Source organism: Bos grunniens, chromosome 2 (assembly GCF_055505025.1).
Source record: "Bos grunniens cultivar Pamir isolate PY7600 chromosome 2, Bosgru_T2T1.0, whole genome shotgun sequence".
In the NCBI taxonomy this organism is placed as follows: Eukaryota; Metazoa; Chordata; class Mammalia; order Artiodactyla; family Bovidae; genus Bos; species Bos grunniens.
Window position 1 is genome coordinate 1,710,311 of NC_141166.1, and position 20,708 is coordinate 1,731,018.

The 20,708-nt window shown below is 56.8% G+C and overlaps 1 protein-coding gene across 3 annotated transcripts in view; it reads left to right on the top strand.

The window, feature by feature from the left end:
- PADI3 (peptidyl arginine deiminase 3) overlaps positions 1-20,284 on the top strand; it is a 29,905-nt gene extending 9,621 nt beyond the window's left edge. For all 3 annotated transcript variants that reach the window (XM_086364174.1, XM_086364188.1, XM_086364181.1), the window contains 14 exons: positions 78-150; positions 2,318-2,379; positions 3,311-3,428; positions 4,730-4,855; positions 6,212-6,390; positions 6,598-6,701; positions 6,843-6,954; positions 8,842-8,949; positions 11,131-11,282; positions 12,431-12,575; positions 12,660-12,762; positions 14,528-14,607; positions 17,229-17,354; positions 19,021-20,284. In XM_086364174.1, the coding sequence (XP_086220300.1) occupies positions 78-150; positions 2,318-2,379; positions 3,311-3,428; positions 4,730-4,855; positions 6,212-6,390; positions 6,598-6,701; positions 6,843-6,954; positions 8,842-8,949; positions 11,131-11,282; positions 12,431-12,575; positions 12,660-12,762; positions 14,528-14,607; positions 17,229-17,354; positions 19,021-19,254 (1,722 nt within the window). In that variant the 3' untranslated portion in view covers positions 19,255-20,284. The remainder of the gene's footprint in view (positions 1-77; positions 151-2,317; positions 2,380-3,310; positions 3,429-4,729; positions 4,856-6,211; positions 6,391-6,597; positions 6,702-6,842; positions 6,955-8,841; positions 8,950-11,130; positions 11,283-12,430; positions 12,576-12,659; positions 12,763-14,527; positions 14,608-17,228; positions 17,355-19,020) is intronic.
- The last annotated feature ends 424 nt before the right edge of the window (positions 20,285-20,708 follow it).

The following is a 20,708-nucleotide window of genomic DNA, read 5'->3' on the forward strand; positions in this document are numbered from 1 at the left end:
CAGATCCCGTAAGACCTGTGCTTTGGGGCCAGGCTCCTAGTTTCAGCCAGCTTGACCCTGGGCCCATCTCTCCACAGGTTCAGATTTCCTACCATTCCAGCCGAGACTCCTCGCCCCTGGCCTACGCGCTGCTCTACCTCACCTGTGTGGGTAAGTTGGGGGCCTCAGCCAAGGGCAGGGTGAAGGTGGTGTCAGGCTGGATAAACACCAGTGGGGCAAATGGAGAACCGGAACTCAGATCCTGTGGTGCTCAATAAACTTGGACCCCAGCTTATATCATCCTCAAGACAAACTTCAGATGGGTTTGCTGTCTGACGCAGGGTACCCAAAGCCGGTGCTGTGACCGCCTAGAGGGATGGACGGGGAGGGAGGTGGGACGACTCGAGTTTAAGAGGGAGGGGACGATGTATACCTCTGGCTGACTCATGCTGATGTATGGCAGAGACCATCACAATATTGTAAAGTAATCATCCTCCAATTAAAAATAAAATTTAAAAAAAGTCCAGGTGAAAGTCAACATTTTAAAGCTTTTAGAAGAGAATGTCTCTTCAACTTCAAAGTAGTCAGAAGTTTTCTTTAACAAGGCAAAACAAAAGCACAGCCCATTGGGGGCAAGATTGCTAAATTAGACTCTACTGAAATGGAAATCTTCTATGCAACGGAGGACAAGGACAAAGTCAGACTAGGAGAAGCAATTTGCAATGCGTATGCCTGGATCAGCGTTTGCAGGTAACGGAGAATGCTGATCAATAAGAAAGAACAACCAAACAATTAATAGAAATAAGCAAAAGACAGAAACCAGCAAATCAGAGTGGAGAAAATCCTAGTGCTCAGAACCCAAATGAAAAGATACTCAACATAGAGCTGCCAAGGATATAGGACTGAAACTCCTTCTACCAGGCGTGGGGTTCACGCTGGGGCAACCATTTCGGAGGGCAAGAAAGTTAGCAAGAGAGTTGAAAAGGCTCTGCCTGCAGGAGGCGTGTTTGGAAGCAGAGCCGCTGAGTTACAGGGAGGGAACATTTCAGCTGTGATAGATGCTCCCAGATGGCTCTCCCGAAAGGCCTACCTTCTTATATGCCTGCCAACGGCTCAGGGGAGTGTCTTGCCAACACTGTCCGTTTCCAGCCTGTTCTGTTTTTCCGGCCTGAGAGGTCAGCGCCTCAGGGTTGCTTTCCTCTGCCTCCGTTTAGTTAGGACTGAGGTTGGGGATCTCCCTGCCTACGCCTCCCTGGACACACACCCACACCTTGTTTACTGGAAAATAACACATACAGAAAAGTACGTATGTATTGGTTTGGCAAAAAAAGTTTGGTTTTCTTAACACGTTATGGAAAAACCCGAACGAATTTTTAGGCCAACCCGATATGAGTGTGTGTGTGTTGGCGGGGTTGGAGGGGCGGATACAAGAACAGCTAGAAAGCAAAGCCTTGAGCAGCCATCGCCCAGGTCAAGACATAGAACAGGGAACATGACCAGCACCCCAAAGTACCCCCAGGCCCTCTCTGATCGTAACTCGCTCCTTCCCCTACGGTAACCACCGTCTTGTGATAAATATTTCCTTTCCTTCCTTTATGGTTTTGTCATCTGAATAGGCACACCCAATTCATACAGTCTATTTTTGCCTGCCTTGGCCTCTGTCTGGGGGGGTCACGTTGTGCCTTTCGCCCCGCCTTACGTTTCTGAGACTCATCCCCTTCTTGTATGGTGGTTGAGTATCTCTTCACATATTTAAAAATCATTTCAATTTTTTTTCTCTCTCCCTTGAAGGTTTCATGTGTACTGTAAAACCTCCCCCAGCTTCTGGGGAGAGTGCTTAAGAAGGTGGGATGGAGGTGGGGATACGAGGGGAAGCTGAGGCCCAGAACCACGCGGCCAGTAGGTGCCAGAGCCTAGGTCCACATCCACGATTATCTGACACCAAAGTCCAGGCTCACTGGCCCATCCCTGGGAGACGAGGGAGCTTCATACAGACCCAGAATGTCCCAGGCAACCCAGGCGCGGGGCAGAGTGTCCCCCAGACAGTGAGGGTTACAGGGGGGCAGAAGAGGGAGAATTCAGGGAAGGCTTCCTGGAGAGGGCAGCATTTGACCTGGGTTTTCACTCTGACCCTGCATCTTCCCCAAGGCCTCTTTCCCCAGCCCGGGGAGGGAGGCTCCAAATGCTCCTACCTCTGGGTAGCGTCTTCTTGGAAATGACTTGCATTTGTCTGGCCCCAGAATGGGCCCTGAGACTGAGGCTAAAAGGCGGAGGTCGTGGGCCTGTGCTGGGCTCCTGGGAGGCTTGTCGTGACTCACCCTCTGCCCTGTCCTTGCAGATATCACCCTGGACTGTGACCTGAACTGTGAAGGCAGGCAGGACAGGGACTTTGTGGACAAGGTAGGCTATCTCTGCCTGGACCCAGAAAGGGACATGGAGTTCGCAGCTGCTCTAGGCTGGGTTAAAAGGGGTGAGGTCATTAGAGGTATCCCCCTGCCTCCCAGCTGATGTCAAGGCCTGTGGAGCCAACCCAAGAATGGCTGGGGATCGTCTTTCACTGGCAGAAAAAGCATCATCAAGGACTGTAAGCACACGCGTGCACAGCCCTGGGCTAGGTCTCCTTTTGTAGGGACAAGTCCTTCTGGATTTTCAATCTAGGCTGGGGGTTGGCAAACTTTTTTTTTTTTTTTTTTTGGTAAGAGCAAGATAGTAAGTGTTTTAGGCTTTGCAGGCCATCCTGTCTCTGCTGCAACGGTTCGATTCTGCCAGTGTAGGATGAAAGAGCTATATAGTCAATATGGGGAAAAGGATGTGACGGTGTTCCAATAAAACTTTATTTAGAAAAACAGGCAGTAAGCTAGATTGTAGCATGCGGACCCCCTGACCTATGTGAAAAGGAAATCTACCAAGTCCGAAACTATAGAAGAACTCTGGGCTGAATTGTGGCGGCACTGAAGACGCTGGGAGTTCAGAGGTCACGCTGGGCTTTGTGAGCAAGGGAGAAGTCCACCTGAGCTGGGCTCCAGAGTTCGTCAAGAGACAGGGCGTTTCAGCTGGAAGGAGCAGCAGGAGCAAAGGAGGGAAGACGGACCTCATCCTCAGAAAGCTGCCTGTTGGAAAAGGGAATGCTGGCTGGAGGCATGCCACAGACAGCTGTGAAAGAGGCTGTCATTTGAGTAGCAGGAGCTGCTACGTTCCTCGAGCTCTAGCTCGCCTTTTGGCTCAGGGCAGAGAAGAGAGGAGGGCTGAGGAACGAGGCCGGGAGGGAGCCGGGGAGCGGGGCGCAGGCCTGGCCAGAGCCCCCGTCACCGCTGTGCTTTGCCATCGGCAGCGGCAGTGGGTCTGGGGACCCGGTGGGCACGGAGCCATCCTGCTGGTGAACTGCGACAGAGACAGTATGAGCTCTGACGACCAGGACAACTGTGACCACCACGTGCGCTGCCTGCAAGGTGAGGGGCGCCCTGCCAGGAGTCTCACCCACGAGGGGGCTCTGAAGGCAGAGCCTGGGGCCCGAGGTTCAGCTTCCAGGCAAGCCTTAATGTTCCTTAAAACCTGCCCCTCCCCAGCACCCCAGCGCCAGCAGGCACCCCCGCCAGGGCAGAGCTCTGGAGAGGAGCAGCCTCCTCTTCCTCCCCCTCCAGGCTTGGAAAGTGCTAATGCTGAGCACCTACTGTGCGTCAGAGCCTTTCCCCAAATTCTCATCTAAGCATCCAAGCAGGAGGGCAGCCTCCCCCAAATTCAGAGATGCAGATATTGACACTCAGAGGTCAGGGGATCCCCGAAGTCACTCAGTCAGCCTGCGGCAGGTCCAAGGTTCCTATAAACCCAAATCCAGCCTCTTTCCCGCTGGCATCACTGGCCTGGATTTCAGAGATGCCCCATATTCCCTGGTGGCTCAGCTGGTAAAGAATCTACCTGCAATGCAGAAGAACCAGGTTTGATTCCTGGGTCGGGAAGATCCCCTGGAGAAGGGATAGGCTGCCCACTCCAGCCTTCTTTGGCTTCCCTGGTATACTCAGCTGGTAAAGAATCCACCTGCAGTGCGGGAGACCTGGGTTCGATCCCTGGGTTGGGAAGGTCCACTGGAGAAGGGAAAGGCTACCCACTCCAGTATTCTGGCCTGGAGTATTCCATGGACTGTGTAGTTCATGGGGGCCTGGAGAATTCGATGGACTGTATGGTCCATGGGGTTGCAAAGAGTCAGACACAACTGAGCACTTTCCACATTCTAAGTCCATCCTGAGCTGTGTGCATGGCCCCATGAAGGACGCCTTGGCAGTGTCCTGGGTGTGGGTCAGGGGCTTCACCCACGAGATGCCCAAGCTACTCTGAAAGGTGGCAGGATCATTTCAGAGACTGGAGCACTGAGGCTCCGGGAGGGAGGGGCCGGCCCAGGGCAGCAGCAAGTGACACTGGGCCTGAAAGGAGAGCCCTTACCCGCCTGCTGCCCGGACGGCCTTCTCACCGTACGTTGCTCCTGCAGTCCTGCCCTGGGCCAGGCAGCGGGCTGGCCACTTGGCACTTCTGTTTCTATGGGCAGAGGAGGAAACGGAGGCACAGAGAGGGCAGGAAGCATCTCACCACTCACACACGTACAGGCATGCTCCGGCTTTTGTCCTGGTGGTTCTCAGTATTTCCACGGGGCGGGCAGAGCTGGGGCTCAGAGACCCAGGACTTGGCACCCTCTGCCCTGGGGAGGGCTGGGGTGCCGGAGGCCCCCTGAGCCGCTGCCCTGGGTCTGGCTTCCCAGACCTAGAAGACATGTCTGTGATGATTCTGCGGACACAAGGCCCCAATGCCCTGTTTGACGACCACAAACTCGTCCTCCACACTTCCAGCGCTGACGCCGAGCGGGCGCGGGTGTTCCACGCCTGCGGTGAGTTGATGCCCTCCTTCCCTGCCCGGGGGGTGGGGGGTGCTCAGTTTCCCCACCCAGGCTGGGGTGCAGGCTCTGCTCTGGCTCCGGGGCCGCCTTGAGGGCCCAGAGGAAGAAGCATCAGATGCGCGAGTTTCACGACTGGTTGCCTGGTGTCCCTGGCACAGCCGTGCCCAAGATGGTTTTAGCAGATGAATGCATTTTTAAACATATTTTAAGCACGTTTAAAAATTTTGATTATCAAAACTTTTGAGCATACCCAGAAGCATAACACTGTGAAGAACCCTTATATGCCAACCACTCAGATTCAACAAGGATCGCTATTTTGCTTCTCTTACTTGATCTGTCCTTTCTTGTTTGCTGAAGTGTTTCAAAGCCAGTCCCAGACACCCTGGCTCCTACGTTCAGTCTGCATCTCCCGCCCACCCCGATAAACCCCAAACCATTGCTTTACATAGCTACAGTGTCATTATCACGAATGCAAGCAAGGATATATAATACTTCAAAAAATACAAATATGTATTTGGGTTTTTCTGTAAGATGTAACTTTTGGGGCAACACAATACGAGTAGTAATACGCTCATTTTAGAAATACGGAAGTATGTAAAGTTAAAAATGAGAGTTCTCTACCCAACTCCAAAACCTGAGTCTTAACACGTGTCCTCTGTTGGCCATTTCGTGTGTGTTCTTCCGGACATTTTTTTATGTGCACTGATCGTGCTTGGTGCGTGCGTGAGCGTGCGTCCACATTCTGCTGTCCACATGGTTTCTCTCACCGAGTTATGCATCCTTCACGTCTCTCTGTGTGTTTGTTTAGCTCTGCTTTGCCTTCCTCCACAGCCGCGTCATATTTCAAAGCGTGGAGGTGCTGTAACTGATCTGGTCCTGTGAACGTACGGTTTTTGTGGTGGTTTGATTTTGCAGAAATCTTGGTTCCTGGAGGGCAGGGACCGTGCTCACAGCGGTGTCCTGAGCCCTGAACCACACCTCCTAGGGGCATCGTAGATGCTCAGTAAATAATCTGTGAACGCCTGCCACTTGTATTTTATAGGAAAGACAGCTAGACAGGGACTTGCTGGTTAGGGGCAAACATTGCTTTGCTAGATGCCACCAAATTGCCCTCTGAAAGATCTGAGCGCCACCTTAGAAAGGAACGCCCTCCCTGCCCCACCCAGACCTGCCCGCACTCGGGTGTGAGCCTCTCTGTCCTCTGCGAGTGGGAGGTGGGAAGCGGGGGTGGTTGTGTGGCTCCCATCGTGTTGGGGAGGTTGTGTTGTGGTGGTTCCATCGTGTTGGGGAGGCTGCGTGATGCCTCCTGCTCCCGGGCCCCTCGCGAGGCCCCTCTGCCCCTGCCAGGCCCCGAGGACTCCTGCGAGGCGTACCGGCACGTGCTCGGCCAGAACAAGGTGTCCTACGAGGTGCACCGCTTCCACGGCGACGAGGAGCGCTTCTTCGTGGAGGGCCTGTCCTTCCCCGACGCCGGCTTCTCGGGGCTCGTCGCCTTCCACGTCACCCTGCTGGACGACTCCAACGAGGTAGGGGCGGCCAGGACAGACAGGGTGGGCAACGGCCTCCCTGCCCAGGAGAGGTGGGCGCCCCCGGCGTGGAGGATCCTGGCCACCCACAGCTGCCTCTCCAGAAACTAAGGAGCTAGCAGCTTGCTTGAGTCCACGGTGGTCCTTGACCCAGCCAGGCGCGGGGCCCCGAGGCCAGTCTGCTTCCCCTCCGGTCTCAACCTGCAGGATTTCTCCGAGTCCCCCATCTTCACCGACACCGTGGTGTTCCGAGTGGCCCCCTGGATCATGACACCCAGCACCCAGCCGCCCCTGGAGGTGTACGTGTGCCGGTGAGTCGGGGCCGGGTGTCCTCTGACCCTGCTGGCTGCTCTGGCCCTTGTGTCTGCCTGTGTCCTGAACACTCCCCCTGGGCTCGTCCTGAACACTCCCCCCGGGCTCGTCCTGAACACTCTCCCTGGGCTTGTCCGCAGCGTGAAGAACAACACGTGCTTCGTGCATGCGGTGGCGGAGCTGGCCAGAAGGGCTGGCTGCAAGCTGACTGTCTGCCCGCAGGCCGAGAATCGCAATGACCGCTGGATCCAGGTACCGTGGCCTCTGGGCTGTGAGCGCATCGAGTGACCCCGGCCTGCGGGAGAGGTGGCCCCTCCAACACAGGGGCTGCTGGGAATATCCAGGAGGACCAGGGTTGCATCCGCCCTCCCCAGGGCCCTGCTCTTTCTAATTCTAGACCCAGAGCTCTCCCCCCTCTCCAGAACTTTCTGGAGACTCAGGCACACTGACATTGAATATGACATCCATTCACCCACAGGTCTGGGCTAGGTACTGGGTGGGGGGGCGGGATGGCACAGGTGGGGACGCCGGCTCCCTGTCCTCAACGGCCTGGACCAGTGATCCTCCATGGAAGGTCGTTTTTGCCCCAGGGATGCTGCCAAACATCCTACGATATACAGGACAGCCCCCACGACAAAGAACTAGCTGGTTCCAAGTGTCAAGAGAGCCGAGGCTGAGAAGCCCTGGTGCAGAGAATGAATGGGACGGAAATCGCTGTTCCAGCTGTCTAAGACGGATCAGGGGTGCTGGGGGCCTGGAGGCGGGTGGAATCACCCTTGTCTGTGAAGGAGATCAGTGTGGACTGCCTGGAGGGGGCATTTGAGCTGGACCAGATTTGGCAAATGGATAATGACTTGTGCGGTTTATCGAGCACTCCCTGCAGGCCATGCCCAGCATCATTTCATCTTCCTGACAATGCCCTGTCAGTGAAGAAGGAACTCTCAGTGAGGCAAGATGCCTCGGGCCGCAGAGCTGGTGAGGGCGGTGCTGGAGCTCCGTGAGCGGTGGTCCTGGCAGAGGGCTGGCCTGCGCAAAGGCCCAGAGGTGGGAGATGTGAGAAGGGGCATCAGCTGTGCTCCTTGGCCAGGATCAAGCTTCTGTGAGGACGTCCCAGGTGGCACTAGCAGTAAAGAACCTGCCTGCCAATGCAGGAGGCAGAGGAGATAGCAGCTCGATCTCTGGGTCGGGAAGGTCCCCTGGAGGAGGGCATGGCAACCCAGCCCAGTGTTCTTGCCTGGAGAATCTGAGGAGCCTGGTGGGCTACTGTCCATAAGGTCACACAGAGCTGGACGTGGCTGAAGCGACTTAGCATGCACGCAAGCTTCTGCAAAGGGTAAGAACTGAGGTGAGAGGCCTTGAACACCAAGCTAAGAAGCTTCCGTTTCAGTTGGAAGTTCGTCCCAGGAGTTGTTTCAGGACGGGACGCTAGGGCAAGAACTGGCTTGGTCTGGATCCTGGCTGTGCTGTTGACTAGCTGTGTGTCCTTGGGCGGATAACGAGACCGGCTGTTCCTCACTTTCATCTGCTGTGATATGGGATGATCGCAGTGCCTCCCCAAAGGCGTATTGTGAGGCTACAGGAGTTAGCGCTCGTGAAACGCTTGGAGCTGGGCCGGGGACACTCTAGCGAGCTTCTCGCTGGACACACGGTCCATCAGTGCTTGGTTTTCTTTGCCTCCAGGACCAGGGGGCTCAGGACTGACCTGGGCGCGGCACGTGCTCGAAAGGAGGCAGATCTGTGCCTCCTCAGGCCGCCTCTGACCTGCTTGCTATCAGTCCCCAGGGCCGCACGTGGAGGCCACGTGTGATGGCTGGTGCCCAGCAGCCTCTTTGTCCAACTCAGGCCACCCCAAAGCCCTCTCTGCCCCCACTCCCCTGTGACCCAGCACAGGGACACCCTGAGGCCGTGTCCTCGTTCATTCCTGACCTGCCTTGCTCTGTGGCCCTAGGTGAGAAGAGCCCCACCCCCAAACCTCCAGCCCTTCCTCCAGCCAGCAGGTATCACGGCCTCTGCCCGCCTCAGTCCTCAAAGGGTAGAGCAGGCCTGAGGCAGAGTGAACAGTCTTCCCCAAAGCCCTGAGTGCCAGGAGAGGGGGGTAAGCTGCTGACCATCCACCACTGGTGTCCCCCGGGTCTGCAGGACGAGATGGAGCTGGGCTACATCCAGGCGCCGCACAAAACCTTCCCGGTGGTCTTTGACTCCCCCAGGAATGGCGAGCTGCAGAACTTCCCTTACAAAAGAATCCTGGTGAGTGTTCGCGACCACAGCTGGGCCTGCAGGCCGAGGGGCTTTGCCCCGAGGGCCAGACTGGGAGCCGTGCTCTTCAGGGATGGGAGTAGGGTTGCCAGGTAAAATATAGGAGAAGCCGGGCTAAGGCTGAATGTCAGCTAAACCATGAGAACTGTTTTAGCATAAGTATGTCCCATATTCTGCATCAGTTCAGTTCAGTCACTCAGTTGTGTCCAACTCTTTGCGACCCCATGAACTGCAGCACACCAGGCCTCCCTGTCCATCACCAACTCCCGGAGTCCACAAAAACCCGTGTCCATTGAGTCAGTGATGCCATCCAAACACTCATCCTCTGTCGTCCCCTTCTCCTCCTACCCTCAATCTTTCCCAGTATCAGGGTCTTTTCAAATGAGTCAGCTCTTCGCATCAGGTGGCCAAAGTATTGGAGTTTCAGCTTCAATATCAGTCCTTCCAATGAACACCCAGGACTGATCTCCTTTAGAATGGACTGGTTGGATCTCCTTGCAGTCCAAGGGACTCTCAAGAGTCTTCTCCAACACCACAGTTCAAAAGCATCAATTCTTCAGTGCTCAGCTTTCTTTATAGTCCAACTCTCACATCCGTACATGACCAGTGGAAAAACCATAGCCTTGACTAGACGGACCTTTGTTGGCAAAGTAATGTCTCTGCTTTTGAATATGCTACCTAGGTTGGTCATAACTTTCCTTCCAAGGAGTAAGCGTCTTTTAATTTCATGGCTGCAGTCACCATCTGCAGTGATTTTGGAGCCCCCAAAAATAAAGTCTGACACTGCATGGAGTATACTAAAAATACATTTATTGTTTATATAAAATTCAAATTGAACTGAGCATGCTCTATATTCATTTATTAAATCTGGGAACCCCAGATGGGGAGGGGAGGCAGGAGAGTGCAGCTGTTAAGAACATAGACTTTGGGGTGGGAGGTGGGAGGAAGGTTCAAGAGGAAGGGGACGCCTGGATACTTAGGGCTGCTTCACGCCGCGTGGCAGAAACCAACCCAACACTGTGGAGCAATTGTCCTCCAAGTAAAAAGAGAAGAACGTGGGCTCTGGAGTCAGAATAGCCCGGCTCTGTCACCCACGTGCTATGTGACCCTACATGAGTAAGTTCCCCTCTCTGAGCCTCAATTTCCTCATCAGTAAAAATGTGTTAGCCCAGGTCTCAGAGATGTTTGTGAAGCAGAGAAAGCACAAACATAGATAGCTGGTGTTATCACTGGTAATAAAGCGGGTGTCTTCAAATGGGCTTACCTGTGAAGCGGAAACAGACTCACAGACACTGAGATCAGTCTTGTGGTTGGCAAGGGGGACGCGGAGAGGGGAGGGGAGGACTGGCAGTTGGGCTCAGCTAATGCACAGGATGGACAGACCACGAGATCCTGCTGTGCAGCACAGGGCACCGACTTCAGTATCCTGCGATGAACCACAGTGGAGAAGAATAAGAAAGAGAACGCGTATATATATGTATAACTGAGTCACTTTCTTCACATCAGAAATTAACAAACCGTCGTACTCAACTCTGCTTCCATAAAAAGGGAGAGAATATGTCCTACAGACCCCTCCTGAGAAAAAAGGGGAGACCCCCTTGGCGCCATAGAGAGTGGAGGCTTTTCCCACCCCTCGCTGGGGCATGAAGGTGGGAGGAGCTCTCTCCTGGCCTCAGGACTGTCTAAATTCCTTCTAAGAGACACCCTGGGGAGTTGTCCCTTTTCCTAGATTGAAAGCTGAGGCTCAAAGGACCATCACCTGCCCCTTAGGCCCTGAGAACAGGCCCCTCTAGAGCAGCCAGATACCCGCCCCGCGGCAGGACTGATGGGAGGCCACGCAGAGGACAAAGGAGTGGCCACAGCCCCGGCTCCACATCTAACGGGGGTGTGGGGACCACCTGGCCCTCTCTGCTGTATCCCCGTGACCAGGGGGAATAACACGCTCTGAAACGGCAGCAGAGCTGGAGGGCTGTGTATGTCCCAGATTCGGCAGGCATGAGCATGCAGGAAATAGCAGTCAGCTCAGATGTCCATCTTTGACTCAGTGTTTGCATCTGAAGAATGGGTGGCCACTCTCGCCCCATCTTTAAGGAGCTTAGAGCCCAGCAGGTTGGTTCAAGCTCTTCCTGGTGAGCCTGCCCACTCCGAGCCTGACTCCGTTTCCTCAACCAGGGTCCAGATTTCGGCTATGTGACCCGGGAACCACAAGACAACTCTGTAAGCGGCCTGGACTCCTTCGGGAACCTGGAGGTCAGCCCCCCTGTGGTGGCCAACGGGAAGGAGTACCCCCTGGGGCGGATCCTCTTCGGAGGCAACTTGCCTGGGTGAGAGACTGAGGGTGGGTGGTGATGGTGGCGGGGGGAGGGCCGTCCCACTCCTGGAAGAGAAGCAGAGAGGATCAGTGATGAAATGGCAGTCCTGCCCCCCAGACATCGTCCACACTCGTCTCAAGGGGTCTGAGACGCCCAGAGCAAGCAGGGCCCCAAGAGCTCATTCCGTCCAACACTCTCATTTTACAAGTGGGCCCAGAGAGGGTGAGTCACCCAGGGAAGGTCACACAGGAGGCAAAGTTATGACCAGACTTGGGTCTTTGGATTCAGAAAATAAATCCATGTCAATACCAGTGAATAATTATAGAAGAAAACGGTTTTAAGCCTCAACAGTCCCAGGAGAAATTGCATTTAAATCAAGGCTTGTTCACACTGCGATGTAAATGATTAATATCAGATCTTTCCCTGAGAGCGAAAGGGGGGTACAGGACATGAAAACGGAGACAGCAGTGACGCAAAGAAGGGGAGTAACACGATACAGGGGTGCTGACGGAAAACAAAAGGAATCGTGTGACAACGGTTATTTGCTGTGGGAAGAGAGCAAGACAGAGCCAACCAAATTCAGCAAAGTGGTTAGAGCAGACTTGTGCTCAGATAACAGGTGAAACCGGAAGCTTTGAAGGGGACCACCTGTCTTCAAACGCATGATCTCACAGACAGAGGACGTTTGGGCCATGCCATTCAATACTTTTTCAGAAGGCAAGAGTAAAAGGGGGTTTGAGTTCACGAAAATAAAATCCTGGGGCTGTGAGACAAGATCACCCTCTCTCCCTGCTGATATGTGGGAAGCTGAGGCTGCAGCAAGAGAGATGTCAGTTAGACTCTAGGAAGAACTGCCCAGCCGCGGGTTGAATATGCGGGTGACATCTGTCACTTGGAGAACATGAGGGTGGGTCTGAGGGTGATCCTGAGGATCTACCTGGATGGGGAGACCGGGATGGTAAGCTGTGATTGAGCTGCCTGTGTCTGCCTCATAGAGAACTCACCTTGAGTGTAACTTAAATGTATATTTATTCATCATCTTTCCTGATTACAAAGGCAGTGCAAGCTTTTTACAGATGTTGCAGAATCTTGAACTCTCGTCCTTCTGTTTCTGTGTATATTCTCTTCAGTTAAAGTTTTTTTGACCCCTTGGGCCCCAGGTCAAGGGGCCGCCGGGTCACTCAGGTGGTCCGGGACTTCCTGCATGCCCAGAGGGTGCAGCCGCCCGTCGAGCTCTTCGTGGACTGGCTGGCAGTTGGCCATGTGGATGAGTTTCTGAGCTTCGTCCCTGTCGCTGACGGGAAGGTGAGGACCCGGGGGACAGATCTGGGCCCGAGACTGAGCCGAGCGGAGGAGAGGGGCTCAGCTGAGTCTGTTCTCTGCACACAGGGCTTCCGGATGCTCCTGGCCAGCCCCAGCGCCTGCCTCAAGCTCTTCCAGGAAAAGCAGAAGTGGGGCCACGGGGGCGCCCTCCTGTTCCAAGGGGTTGCCGGTGGGTGCTGTGCCCCCATCACCGCTTTCCTGTCCCCCTTGCCACATCACGGCTCGAGAGGGAAATGTCCTGCTCTAAGGTGGCCTGTCCCCCAGGTCTGAGACCCCTTGGCTCAGCAGGCCCCGCAGTCCACAGCAGGAGCAGAGCTGGCAGGGAGTGCCCCGGAGGATGATGGGGGGTTGGCCGCGGGCACAGCAGAGTCACAGTCTGGCAGGGAGCGCCACGGTTCATGATGGGGGGTTGGCCACGGCCACTCAGAGACAGGGTCCACTCTGGGGCGTGTGACCAGCGCGGTCATACAGGGGCCTCTGTGCCGAAGGGCCTAGCACTTGGGATTCGATGCTCTGCCCCTCCCTGTCTTGAAAGTCTGAATAGTTTGTGTTTTGCGAGTGAAATCTGACTGATCAGTGGAACATCTATTGGGAGCTTGGAGCCCGGGCTCAGGAACATTCCTGCCATGGACCAAACCTCCCTCCAAGAGAAAAGCATTCATAGAACTTAAAAGCTCCCACATGCAACTTCCTACATCTATTTCCCACCCCCCGGAGCCCCAGCTGTAAAATGGAAGAAATACAGTTGCCCCCATCCCCCTCTCTCCCATTGGGACTGTGAACAGACTCCTTTAGCTCAGATCAAACCTGGAAAATTCTCAAATCCAAATTTCATGTACCGGGCAGAGGGAAAGCCGTCTTCACCTTCCTTAGAAGCAGGGGTTTGCAGTGAGCAGGGCCCAGAGAGAGGCTGAGCCCACAGCTGTCGGGCCACGTGTAACCACCGGATGGCCCCAGAGAGCTGATACCAGCGCAGCAGCCACTGATGCCTGGCGTCTCAGTGGTCACCCACCGTGTGTCAGGCCCCAGGCTGCGTGCTCCAGGCATGTGACCCCATCTGACCTCAGGGGGGCCTGTGAGGGTGACTCAGTCTGCTTTACACCCGAGAATGTAGGGCTCAGCAAGGGGAAGTTGCTGGCCCAGCGGCCTCAGGGGGATGCTGTGGACCCACATCTCTACTCCGACGGGAGTGGGGGGAACCGAGCCTGCACATGGGCAGGTGGGTCCAGCCCTTGGTCGAGGCTTCAGCCCTTCATGAGCACTTGGCTTGGGTCTGAATCACCAGTACCCCAATTTCCCAGCTGCAAAACCTGGGGCAAATCTTTTTACTTCTCTAAGCCTCAGTTTCCTCATCTGTAAAGTGGGGGTGTTGACGCATGCCTCGTGGGGTTGCTGTGAGGACTAAATGAGGTGTTGAGTGTGGAGCCTTGGACTCAGGGCCTGCGCAGGGTAAGAGATTAGTAAATGGAAGCTGTGAGCGTCTCAAGATATTGGCTCTGACCTCCCCTGTCCTGCCTGTCTCCACGAGCACTTCATTAGGCCAGGAGAGATGAGTCTGGGGGAGCCCCTTTGCCGTGCAGTCGCCTCTTGGAGGTCAGGGACTGGGTTCAGCAGTGTCCATCAGGGCGGGTCCTGGTGGGCAGGTGGGTGACCCAGCTCCACGCCGCACCATTAGCCAAAAAACGAGCGATCGTCATCCAATGCCCGGTGGGGGTAGGGGGTTACATTTCCAATAAGGAGCATCACCACTTCTGATGTGCTCAGATGAAGGCCTCAGGTCCATGCGCTGCAGCAGCCCGCCCTTGCCGTCCTCGCATACCCAGGCTTGCTTAGAGGCCAGGAGGAAACGCCTGGGAGCTGCCGGCTCACCAGCCTTTCGCCTGCGAGCCTGGCCTCTGCTGGTGCTGCTCCCACCCTGCCCCTCTCCTTCACAGGCAACCAGGAGGTCAACACCGTCTCCATCAGCCAGGTCCTCTCCAACGGAAACCTCATCAGCTACAATAAGTTTGTGCAGGTACCAGGGCCACGGGCCAGGCGTGGGGGTAGGCATGGCTGGGGACGGGGCTGTGGACAGAGGTCTGAGGCTCACGGTTTAGGACAGCTCAGGGAGGTGGGTGAGAGGCCCAGACAGAGAGTCTCTAAATCCCGGCTTTCACTCGAGAGAAATGAGGGGCCATGCCAGGTGCATGTGAGGACAAGCATTCCAGGCAGAGGGAACAGCACACACGATGGCCCTGAGGCGGAACGAAGAGGCCTGGAGCGTTTAAGGACAAAGCTGGGGGCCCCAGAGGAACGAGGAGAGACGGGGCCACCCAGGGCCCCGCAGGGCAGCGCTGGGGCCCTGGCTGTGACTCTGAGCGCGACTGGAGGCCGTCTGGGGATCCGAGTGCAGGACAGACTCGATCAGACTTAGGCTTTGGAATGATCTCTCTGCTGCTGGGCTGAGGGATCTGTCTTCTATTAGGGCAAGGGGCGGGGGTGGTGACAGGAGGTCCCAGCAGGAAGCAAGGGCACTGCGATCGGATAACCAGAGAGGGGTTTCCGTAAAGGGAGGATTACAAAGGCGCAGGGCAGTTTGAGGAAATCAGCAGGGGCCTATTCCACATTCCCAGGGTCGGAAGAGGGGAGCTCTCACCTCCCCAAGGCCTGGAGGAATTGGCCGAGGAGCATGTTACTGGAGCCTGGAGGGGTCGCTCCAAACACGGCCACAATATTGTAATTAGCCCCCAATTAAAGAAAGAAATTTAAAAAAAAAAAAAGGTTGTAAGACAGGAGCTGGGACTGCACAGCCACCCTGCCGTGACCCCAAGTACACTCTCCCAGCAGCGCCCCCACCTTCTGCCACCGCCCCCACGGGCTGAGCCCAGCGGGAAGCCTGCGGGTACAGGAGCCCCTGGTTCCCAAAGGTCAGCCTCCCAGGACGCAGCGCAGGGAAGAAGGGGCAGTGGGTCCAGAAGGACAGACAATATCCAGCACAGGGCCCTCTGAGAAGCGCACTCCCGGGCGGGGGTGACCGTCGCAGGGACCAAATTAGGGACCATGCCTGCAGGAGGGAGGGAGGAAGCGAGTGGAGGAGGCAGGGCGAGCTGGTCCTTGACGGCCTGCAGCCCGGGTCAGGCTCAGCAAAGCGGGGTGAGCCGCGGGCCAGACACCGTCCGCCTTCTGCCCCTGCGCTTAGCCACTGTCCGTGCGCAGCGGGTGTGGGCCTTGGGCGCCCGCACAGGCTGGCTTGCAGGGCTGGAGCTCGCAGCGGGCCCTCGGCAGCTCGAGTCCTGCGAGGGGCAGCTGTGAGAGCCTTGTCGTGGTCACCGCGTGGCGCAAGAAGCCGGAGGCCCGGCCGCAGGGGACGGCGCTGTACCCGCGTGGGGGGCGGGGTCAGGTCGGCGCGTTTTGGAAGCAGATGGAGGAGCCCGGGACTTGCTGACACGGAGGCAGAGTGAGAGGAGGGGCGGCGTCGAGCAGGGTTTTCTCTTTCACTGGGGTTCGCGTGCGCGTGGTTAGTCGCTCAGTCATGCCCGACCCTCTGCGACCCCGTGGACCATAGCCCGCCAGGCTCCTCTGTCCGCGGGATTCTCCAGGCAAGAGTCCTGGAACGGTTGCCAGGCCCTCCTCCAGGGAATCTTGCCGACCCAGGGATGGATCCCACCTCCCCTGCACCTCGTGCGCTGGGGGCGGACTTTTTACCCACTGAGCCACCCGGAACCCGATTGCTTTATGATGGTGTGTTAGCCTCCGCTTTAGGAGGAAGTGGGTCTGTTGTATAACACCCCTCCTTGCCCTCCTGCACCCTCCACGCACCTTTCTAAGTCATCAGAGCCCCTAGCTAAGCTCCCTGTGCTGTAGGCAAGCTCCTGCTGGCTATGTATGGTAGCGTATACATGTCCATGCATTTGGGCCTGAGCAGCGATTAGTTTCCAGGGCTGAAGAATGCGGAAGGGAGGGTGTGGAGGGGTGGGTAGAAATGACTCCTCACCTCTGACGTGCCCGTCAGACACCCAAGTGGAGATGCGCAGGGCTGGTTGTGCCTGCACGTCTGAGCTGAGGGAAAGCATTGGGCTTTATAAAGTGGCTCCTGTGTGAGTGTTCAGTCATGTCTGGCTCTTTGCTTCCCTATGGACTGAAGCCCACCAGGCTCCTCTGTCCGTGGGATAGTGGCTGGGGGGTGGAAATATGGAAGTTGGCGGTGTCTAGTGTTTTGAACGTAAGACTGAAGGAGATCCCGGAGGAGTGAGGCTCGAGAAGGGAGCGGGTGGAGGACGGGCCACCCTGAGCCATGCTCTCGTGCCCCCTGCCAGGGGGTGAGGCTGTGGCGGGGGGACCAGCGGGTGGAGGACGGGGCACCCTGAGCCACGCTCTCGTGCCCCCTGCCAGGGGCTGAGGCTGTGGCGGGGGGACCAGCGGGTGGAGGACAGGGCACCTTGAGCCGCACTCTCGTGCCCCCTGCCAGGGGGTGAAGCTGTGGCGGGGGGACCTGAGCAGGCATGTTTTGATGAAGGCTCACAAGGAGTAGGTTCGTGTGGAGGCCTGACCTGTGGGCACTTGGGCATCTTGTCCATCCTTAACCAGACGTGCCCCCGTGGGCCTCCCCCCACCACACCTGCAAGGCCTCCCTGACTTCCCCGTCCCCCTCCCCAGAGCTGCATCGACTGGAACCGGGAGGTGCTGAAGCGGGAGCTGGGCCTGGCCGAGCGGGACATCGTGGACATCCCGCAGCTCTTCAAGATGGAGAGGAGGAAGGCCGTGGCCTTCTTCCCGGACTTGGTGAGGCCGTCAGCCGGGACTTTGGGTTTTGTCAGATTAGGCGCCAAGCCTCTACTCCCCCGGGGGCCAAACGCCCGGCACCGCTGTGTTGGGGTTGAGGGGCCGGGGCTGGGGGCAGGGAGACTCAGAGGTCCCACGGTCCCAGCGGAAGGACCTCTTCTTGACCGGTTGTTACAATCACCACGGAATGCTCACTGGCCAAGCCTGCACTCCAGGGCCGTCTGGGAAGGCCGTCCTCTCCTCCCAGGGACCCAGCTGGTATTTGTGCAGTGAGCGAAAGATGGCGTGAGGCCATGCGGGTAGCATCCACCGGAAGGTCAGACAGCCCTTTCCCCCGGCTCCCGGACGCTCACCCACCCCCTGCATATTTAACGTTCCCTGTGTGAGATGCAGAGATGACTCAGGCTGCTCCCTGCTCCCAAGGAGCTACCAGTCAAATCTGGTCGGGGAGAAACTCGCTTCACCTCTCTGAGGGTTTGTCCCAAAGATCTACCTTGTATGATAAAGTGGTGTGCCAGATCAGAGGTGAAACAAAGCACTTCCAGCCTGAGAGGTAGGCCTGGAGACCCAAGAGGGCTCCGTGGAAGAAGTGGCCTTTGATTGAGCCTGGGGGCTTTGCCTCTGCTGTCTCTGAAACTTGAACTTGCATCTGGAACACGGGGACCTCGGGGCCCCACCCCAGGCGTTCCGATCCCGCAGGGGCCTGAGACTCGCTGCCTTTCTAACAGCGAACCCCCAGGCGCTCTCTGAGGCCCACCCTTCGAGCAGCACAGCTCCCTCCTGCCTCTTTCCCTCCCTCTCGAGCCCTCCCCACCTCCATCCCTCGGAGGAACCAGACTCACCCATCATCAGAGGCTTGCGGGCAGCCTGTCCACACCACCCTTGCTTCATCCCTCCTTCTCCTTCCCCTTTCTGACTGTTTGCCCTCCTTGATTTCCCCTCTTGCAAAGCCTCTTATCACTCCCTTTCCTTCCTGCATCTCCAAGGAGGCTTTGCAATAAGGCCCGTGCCCCCAGAAGCTTGTGCAGTGCTCCAGATTCTTGTGTTTGTAGGAAACAGAAGACCACCAAAGTGGGTTTCGGCCAGAGCCGAAGATTTAGCCTAAAGACCCCAGGAAGGCCTGTGGCGGGGTGGCCGCTGTGGGGGGCGTTAGGAGGGCCTGGAACCAGCTCCTGTTTCCACGGCTACACTGCTCATCCACCCCCACCCCCACCACTGCCTCCTCCTTTTCTTGGCCTCCCTAGCCTCTGTGTCCCAGGGGACAGACATGAATATGGCCACACCGAAGGGCAGACACAGGGAGAGAGAGACTCAGCTCTCCCACCATGTTAACGGCACCAGCCGAGGAGGGAATCTGATTGGCCCCGCTTGGGTCACACATCTACCCTGGTCCCATCAGCTGTAGCCTGGGAGTTCAGGATTCCGTAGCACAGACATGGCAGCTGCCTACCAACGAGGAGGGCAGCCGCCAGAGAAGTTCTCATCGTGAGCTCTGCACGTGCACAGCTGGTTAGGGTTCTTGCCAGGCCACGTCCCTCCCTCGCTGTCTGAGAGGCGAGTGGCTGTTTGCGAGGTGGCTTCAAAGACAGCACCAGGCCCTGCTGAGCATAGAGAAGGTGCTGGGTGGGAGCCGATGCTGCCCCTGACCTGGGCGCCCGCTTTGCAGGTGAACATGCTGGTGCTGGGCCAGCACCTGGGCATCCCCAAGCCCTTCGGGCCCGTCATCAATGGCCGCTGCTGCCTGGAGGAGAAGGTGCGGTCCCTGCTGGAGCCGCTGGGTCTCCACTGCACCTTCATCGACGACTTCACCCCGTACCACATGCTGCACGGCGAGGTGCACTGCGGCACCAACGTGCGCCGGCAGCCCTTCTCCTTCAAGTGGTGGCACATGGAGCCCTGAGCCAGCCGCCTCCACCCTTCAGCCCTGGGGTGGGCCGTCCGCCTGGGCGATGGAGGCCGAAACAGGCCCCTGAACAATAAGTATCAAGAGACCCCAAGGTTCCGGACGGAGCACCCGCTCGGAGGCATTTTCCTCCAAGTGTTCACACGCCTCGCCTGCTGCCCATGCGGTTCTCAGACTTGATCCCCTTGGCTTCCCAAGAAGGACCTCGTTTATTGTGGTCTGTCTTGCAGATCTGCATGACTCACGGGGACTCCTCCAAACATTCCCCTCTCCTTCCCCAAATCCTCTGTGTGGAGCCTAGTTCCCTCCGGAGTCTAGAAACATCCACACCCCTCCTCTGCCCTCTTGGCCTGTGTGTTCTAATGAAGGAAGGACCCACGATCCTGCTTTGGTCTGATTGCCTCTCGCTCTGCAGGGGAACTCATTTGTTAAAGTCACAGGACAGGAGAGATTTAGCCCAGAGCCTCACCCACAGGGAAGGAGCAGAGGTCTGTTAGACTGAGGTGGGACCAGCATTCCAACTCTGACCAGCTGTGGAAATCGCCCTTGCCCAGCGCCCAGCAGAGCACGTGCTTCTAGACGTATGCTGAAGCAACATTAGCGACTCCTTACTTAGCCTGAGAAACATCTCATCATCTGACCTTTAGAAATCTGGCTTGGGGAATTCCTGGAGACTGGGAAGACTGGGTACAAGGGTGAAGAACATCCTTCATAAGACATAAGGTGCTTTAGTGGCCCTGGGGCTCTCTGCAGGAGGGGAGACCCCTGGTAGGATCAGTCCTGGGCTTTCTGTTGACCCCAGGTCAACGTTCCATGTCCTGCTTTCCCTCAGGAGAAGGGGCCTGGTGGGGCCAAACCCACTGAGACCACTCAGGACAGGAGGGCTCTGGGGATGGACCAGTCTGAGCTCAGGTGGGCAGGGAAAGGGGTGTGGTGGCTTTCTCCAGGTGTATGTCCGTTCCATGGGTGCTCTGTGTGGGGCCAGCTGTGCTTCCGTCACTGGCTAATAAATGGACAGAAACACAAACAGCGTGAACCTCATTTGGCTCCCTCTAGACAGCAGGAGCAGAGGGCTTTCTTGCAGCTGAAGCATCTGCTTGCCTAGGCCTCCAGGAATTTGAGGCTGAACAGCCCAAACGTTGGTTAAGACTGTGAGGTTGTTCCATCTTGGCCACGGGACTCATCCCATGGGTCACCATGGCCAGTTGCAATGATACAATGTGAAAATGCAAGCCCAGGGGTCAAATGCCCGGCTGCCAGGACCGAGTGAGCATGGCAGGGCGAGGGTCTGGGCTGTGGCCGGAAAGTTGCACTGTGAGTGTGGCAATGTGAAGCCAGGGTGTGGACCTTGGGGAAGCTTGCGTGTGCCCTGAGTGACACCCTCCTTCCTGTCCACGGGGAGGCTGTGGCCACCCCGTAAAGGCCCCACGGGCTTGCTCTGGAGCCCCAGG